The 6,403-nt window shown below is 29.7% G+C and overlaps 1 protein-coding gene across 1 annotated transcript; it reads left to right on the forward strand.

The window, feature by feature from the left end:
- The first annotated feature begins 207 nt into the window (after nt 1–207).
- LOC120077610 (geraniol 8-hydroxylase-like) lies at nt 208–2,254 on the forward strand. Its single transcript, XM_039031548.2, has 2 exons — nt 208–1,375; nt 1,472–2,254. Exons 1-2 carry the CDS (start codon nt 482–484, stop codon nt 2,069–2,071), a joined length of 1,494 nt encoding a protein of 497 aa, XP_038887476.1. The 5' UTR covers nt 208–481; the 3' UTR covers nt 2,072–2,254.
- Nucleotides 2,255–6,403: the final 4,149 nt, after the last annotated feature.

Below are 6,403 nucleotides of genomic sequence, written 5' to 3' on the forward strand. Positions count from 1 at the left end.
CCCTCATGCATGAGATTTTTTTTTTTTTTTTTTTTTTTTTTTTTTTCACCCCTTATCCTTATCCTATTTGTGAATACAATTAAGGGTAGTGGATCAAAGTGTTCAAATTGATCACGATCGTTAAGGAGGACAACCCGCCTATCGATTGGTCGGTTTTATTCTTAATATTTTGTCCTATAAAAATTGTCAATTTAGATTTACCAAACCTGTGTCAACTAAACCTTGGATCGATCAAGTGGACTTTAGGTCTATCGTGCTCACCCTAGATACCATTTTCTTTCTTTCATTCATTTATTTTCCTTTGACAAAAAAGGTAAAGGACAATTGTGTAGTTTCATTATCACACCAATTTCCATGTTTGGTCACATGTATTCCCTGACAATGAAGGGAATGGGGAGTGGATTTTCTCCTATTTGGTCATATTCAAAACTATAAAAATGAGAAGCAACAAGTAAAAAATTAAAGTATTACACAATCAATAATGGAGTTTTGTATCTGCAATTGCATTCTCACTTTCTGTCTTCCCTTCTTCTACTTCTTCATTTGGAAGCTTACATTGAAGCCGATAACTATGTCCAAACTACCTCCGGGACCAAAGCCTCTGCCGCTCATCGGAAATCTCTTGGATCTCGGCAACAAGCCTCACAAGTCGCTCGCCGCCATGGCTAAGGTACATGGTCCAATTATGAGTCTGAAACTCGGACGAGTTACAATCGTCGTGGTTTCTTCTTCCGCCATGGCTAAAGAGGTCCTACAAACCAACGATCAGTTTTTGTGTAACAGAGCCATTCCAGATGCGCTGAAAGCTCACGGCCATGATGAAACCGGATTTGCATGGATTTCTGTTTCTCCTCTCTGGAGGAAGTTTCGCAAAATTTGCAACAATTTGTTGTTCGCCGGAAAAATTCTGGATGCGAACGAGAATCTTCGTCGGAAGAAAGTGGAGGAGCTTGTGGAGATTGTTCGGGAAAGCGCGTTGAAAGGCGAGGCAGTGGATGTAGGGAGGTTAGTGTTTGCGACTACGTTGAATCTACTCTCCAACACAGTTTTCTCTGTTGATTTAGCAGATCCGAATTCTGAATTAGCAAGAGATTTCAAGAAGTATGTGTCGGGAATGATGGAAGCAGCTGGAAAACCAAATTTGAGCGATTATTTTCCTGTGTTTAAGAAGCTTGATGTTCAAGGATTGAGGAAGAGCATGGAGATTCATATGGGAAATGTCTTGAATTTTTTAGACTCAATGATTAAACAGAGGATGAAACAACAAGAATTGAATCCTGATTCTGTTCCAAACAACGATATGTTGCATTATCTTCTCAATTACGAAGAGATTCAAGCCGAAATCAATCAGAATCAAATGCAACATTTACTACTCGTAAGAATCCTCACTCGATTCTCAGATCACTAACTAAATTGAAAAAGAATTCTGATGCCTTGTCTTTTCTAATTTGTGCAAAAACAAAAACCCTAGGTTCTGTTCTCAGCCGGCTCAGATACAACTGCATCGACAGTGCAATGGGCAATGGCGGAGCTACTGAGGAATCCAGAGAAATTAAAGAAAGCTCAAAAGGAAATCAGGAAAGTTTTAGGGAAGAACAAAGCAATGGAGGAATCGGACATTCCGAGGCTGCCATATCTGCAAGCGGTGGTGAAGGAAACTTTCCGATTACATCCAGCGGCTCCGTTGTTGCTACCACGTAAGGCGCAACAAGAAGTGGAAATTGGAGGCTTCACAATCCCTAAAGACGCTCAAATTATGATAAATGCATGGGCGATCGGAAGAGATCCGAGGAGGTGGGAGAATCCGGAATCGTTCGAACCGGAGAGGCTTTTGGGATCGGAAATAGACGTAAGAGGGCGGAGCTTTGAGCTTATTCCGTTCGGCGGAGGGAGGAGGATTTGCCCGGGACTGCCATTGGCGATGAGAATGTTGTATTTGATGTTGGGTTCTTTAATTAGTTTCTTCGATTGGAAGGTTGAAGATGGAGTTGAAGTGAACATGGACGATAAATTTGGCATCACCGTGGAGATGGCCCATCCACTCCGAGCCATCCCTTCACTACCGATTTAGAATAATTTCGTAGGAGCGAACTTATGAAAACTAACTTTGTACTACGTGTGTTCTATCACGTTTTATAAGGTATAACGTGTTAGGGATGATGTTTGTCGGAACCAACGCGAGGCTCATCTCTATCTATATTTTTCTCATGCAGTAAAACTAATAATAAAGTGTGACAAGTGAAAGTTGTCGCTATTGCAATCTTCATTTTTAATTCATTTCGTAGTTGCCCTACGATTATTATAAGAAATTTTTTAAATAATTTCGGCTTGTTTTTTAAGTTAAACATGTAATGGGATAACCATATCGATTATATATCAAAACTAAAATATTTTGTAAATTTATAGCATATAACTCATTAAAAATGTTATTTAAAAAAAAAAAAAAAATGTTTTTCAACTTTCACTACAACAATTTTGTGTTTCAATGTCGGTTGGAAGTAGTGGTCTCCGATGTATAATGTCGGTTTTAAAAAAAACGAATCTTTAATGTTTGTTTTAAACCGACAATGAAAGGTCTCTCATTTTTTTAACTTTATTAAAAATCCATTTCCCTCTTCTCTCAGCTCCTTTCACTTTACTTTACCAAACATAACCCTCTCCTCTCTCAGCTGGTCTTTTGCCTTCAGTTCGTGGGTTGTTCGTAGCTTTAGTAACACTATCTTTAAAGTCGATTGTCAACCGATATTAAAGCCCTTTAATATCGGTTAAAACCCAAAATTCTTGTAGTGTTTGTATTTTGTGTGAAGTACTTTCCTTTAAATACCTTCGCCTTTAGTTTTGGATGAAAATTTTTGTTTTAAAAACACCCATGAACTTTCAAAAGTTTCAAAATAACGCTTGAACAAAAAAAAAAAGTCCAAAGAAAAAAGTTAAAAATACTCCTATGGTGATAAATTTGTTTGAAGTTTTCTTGAGTTTGAAAAGAACAAACTTCAAAACAAATTATATAGATATCCTATTTCTTTTCTTCATATAAATTCTCTCACATTTCTCCTATTCTTTAAATTCTTACACCAATTTTCTTACCAACTAAAATTTTAAGTTAAAACATAAAATCGCAGAAACCTCACAAAATTCCAAAATCGAAATCTCCCTTTAAAAGTACCAAAACGATTAATAATCAAATAAAAATAATGTATTTGGCTATTAACGCACATTCAATTATTAATGTACAACTTTGTTGAAACATTTATTCTTGTTATAGTCCATTGGTGCTTCCATTTTTCTCTTTTATTCTTGTTATAGTCCATATACCTTAAATATATTGTGTAGTTTTATTTATTTATTGAAATTAAAACAATGTGAAACAATTAACAAAGAAGGGAGTAGAAGGGTATGAAAAAGAGATGGGAGAAAATAGAGGAAAATGGATAAGTAAGACGATACAAAATATTAACGGTTCCATCTAACACTAATGGTAATGATATTTTTTTAACTCATTTTGAAAGTTTTAAGATATTTTTTTAAACTTTCAAAAGTATCTGATACAAAGTATAAAATTTTGAAGTATTTCGAATAAAAACCCTAAAAAATTGTGGTTCAGATAAAATATATTTCTCTTTCTCTACAAGTATTTAGAGAAAACTTATTAATTTGAACTGTGTACGAGTATAGCTTCTTGAATGATAAAAATGATCCAAAATATTTTTTATGATGCTCTAAAAATGACTTTTAAATTGACCCAAATTTTTTTAAGTATTTTTAGATATTCAAAACATTTTAAAAAACACGTTTAATCATCAAAAAAAATATTTAAGAAAGTATACTAAATATAATAAAAACAGCTAAATCTTCAAATGTATTTGTAAGAAAAAAAAATAACTGTTTAAAAAAATATCTTTTTCACAAGTTATTTTAAACTCAACTACTATACATTTTATGATTGTCTTATGTGCTAGATATGGATGTGCAATAATGCACTCCACTGTCCACACAACAAATTTCTTTTATTATTTTTATTTTATTTTTATTATTTTAAGAGAAAAATAACAAATACATAAATGAGACATTTATGGGTAAGTCATAGCTAATATTGCAAGTTGTAGGACCAACTTCATTTCAACAAATGTGTGGAATGAGAGGTTGGAACAACCTCGGTAGAGAATTCAAATTATGTTTTATGTTTTCAGATTTACTAGGTTCAGTAAATATGTGTTTGACAAAATAATTTGGATTCTGTTTCTAAAAACTGTTTTTTGATTATGTAATTCAAATAATACAAATTCTGAAAACAATAATTTTATGTTTTCATTGTATCTAGATTTTGAATTGGGTTGTTTTTAAATATAGAAAAATGAACCAAAATATTTCTAAAATATAGCAAAATTTTAGAACTATCAATAATAGACGCTGATACAGAATCTATAATTGATAGTTTTAAAATTTTGCTATATCATGTAAATATTTTCAACTGTTTTACCATTTGAAATAATTTCACTTTTGAATTTTGAATTTTAAAGTGCATAATTATATTAAATAAAGACAAATATACTTAGAACTACAATATGTCATGTTATAAACTCAATTCATTTTTTGAAAAGTAAAATATGTATTATGTAATATACTATAAATTATATAATAATACAAAATAATAATTATACAAAAAAATTAACATAAAAGATGTTTGTGATAAATTAATAATATATATTGTCAACTAATATTTAATGGGTGATTACAATAAATTTTATGATTTATAAATATAATATCAATCACATTTTAACACAATTATTTAAATTCGAATCTAGTTTCTGAATCTGCTACCAAATACATATTTAAAAATATGAAATACAACTTTGTTTTTATTAAATCTCTTGTTTTCAGATCCTCTACCAAACAGGATCTAACCTTTCAATCAAAGTAAATGTTCTATATCAATTGAATTTTGCTCATATTTGCATTTGCAAACCTAACTTAAATATTAGAAAGTGATAAGTTTTAGATAAGAGGAGAAAAAATCGATTTATATTGTACTACTTTAGGGTTGTGTCAATTAAAACTTCAAGCTAATTATTGTATCAATTGAAATCCTAAATTTTCATAAGTGACCAATTTAGACTATTTAATTTGTTCGTGACTTAGAGCTATTTTTACTTGATTTCATTTAAAACCAGCTCAAATTCATTTAAATGAAATTACTCTTCTCCAAACATCTAAGTCTAACCAAGAAAATTAGTAAGAAAAAAGTATCACTTAATTCATTCTAAATAAGTAGAGAAAAATAGAGGAAGATAAACAACTTAAGATTGCTCAAATATAGTATAGAAGTGTTGTTCTTGATTTGATTTTCGTATTTTTCTCTAATTTACATTAATCTTTATATTTTCTTATGAGAACTTATACATGTGCGAAAGTTATACATTCGTAGTTTTCAAATAAAGTTATGATGGATACTTTAAATTAATTCATTTATAAAATTTTATGGTATAAATTGATATAATTATTAATTTGACGTTTTAATTGATACAACTCCGAAATATAGATGTATAAATTGATTCATTTTCTGATAGTTATTTGAGTATTATTTAGCATTTCAAAAGACTACCTAGCTCGTTTACTATCACGCGTATGCATATCTTTTTATTTTGTAGTTAAATAAATACTAAAATAAATTTTATTACATTCTTAATAAATTAGTTTATTCAATATAATGTAACATTAATTTAAGCATAACTCAATTCATTATAGTATTTCATAATATCATACTTTTTATATTCACAATATAAATTTATGTTTATAAATATTTTTGGACCTCTAATTAATGTCAGTGAATACTACTAATATAACTAATAAACGTGTTGACATGGAGGTAGTATAAATAATTTTATATACAAACGTAATATAGGAATTTTTTCCACTCATTAAAGTATTGCAATCTTATCAAAATAAATAAGTAAACGTTGTAATCATTATTATTATTATTATTATTATTATTATTATTATTATTGAAAGATAAACATAGTAATCATTACTCCATGAGTCAATAATTATTAATAAAGATAATGTTCATAAGTCATTAGAAAATAGTGTAATTATCATCGATAACATTTTAGGAATAATAATCAAGTGTATAATATCATTTTAAAAAAATTACAAATATAGTCAAATCTATCTGTGATAGACTTCTATCATTGATAGATTCTTACCAATGATATGGTCTAACACTTATAAACTCCTACTAATAATATAGTCTATTATTGACAAACTATTTAAATTTGGTCATATTTGTCATTTTTTTACATTAGATTATATCTATTAATACTTTGGGTCTGATGTCTATATTTGCAATTGTTCATAGAAAATAAATAGGTCATATTTTGCCTTTCATATTCAACTAATTTTATAA

Source organism: Benincasa hispida, chromosome 5 (genome assembly GCF_027475165.1).
Source record: "Benincasa hispida cultivar pf3 chromosome 5, pf3_genome.v1.1, whole genome shotgun sequence".
NCBI classification, from domain to species: Eukaryota; Viridiplantae; Streptophyta; class Magnoliopsida; order Cucurbitales; family Cucurbitaceae; genus Benincasa; species Benincasa hispida.

Coding starts and splice junctions, on each gene's coding strand:
- LOC120077610 (XM_039031548.2), top strand. CDS start 482: ATGGAGTTTTGTATCTGCAATTGCATTCTCACTTTCTGTCTTCCCTTC. Junction 1,376..1,471: donor AAATGCAACATTTACTACTC/GTAAGAATCCTC, acceptor CAAAAACCCTAG/GTTCTGTTCTCAGCCGGCTC.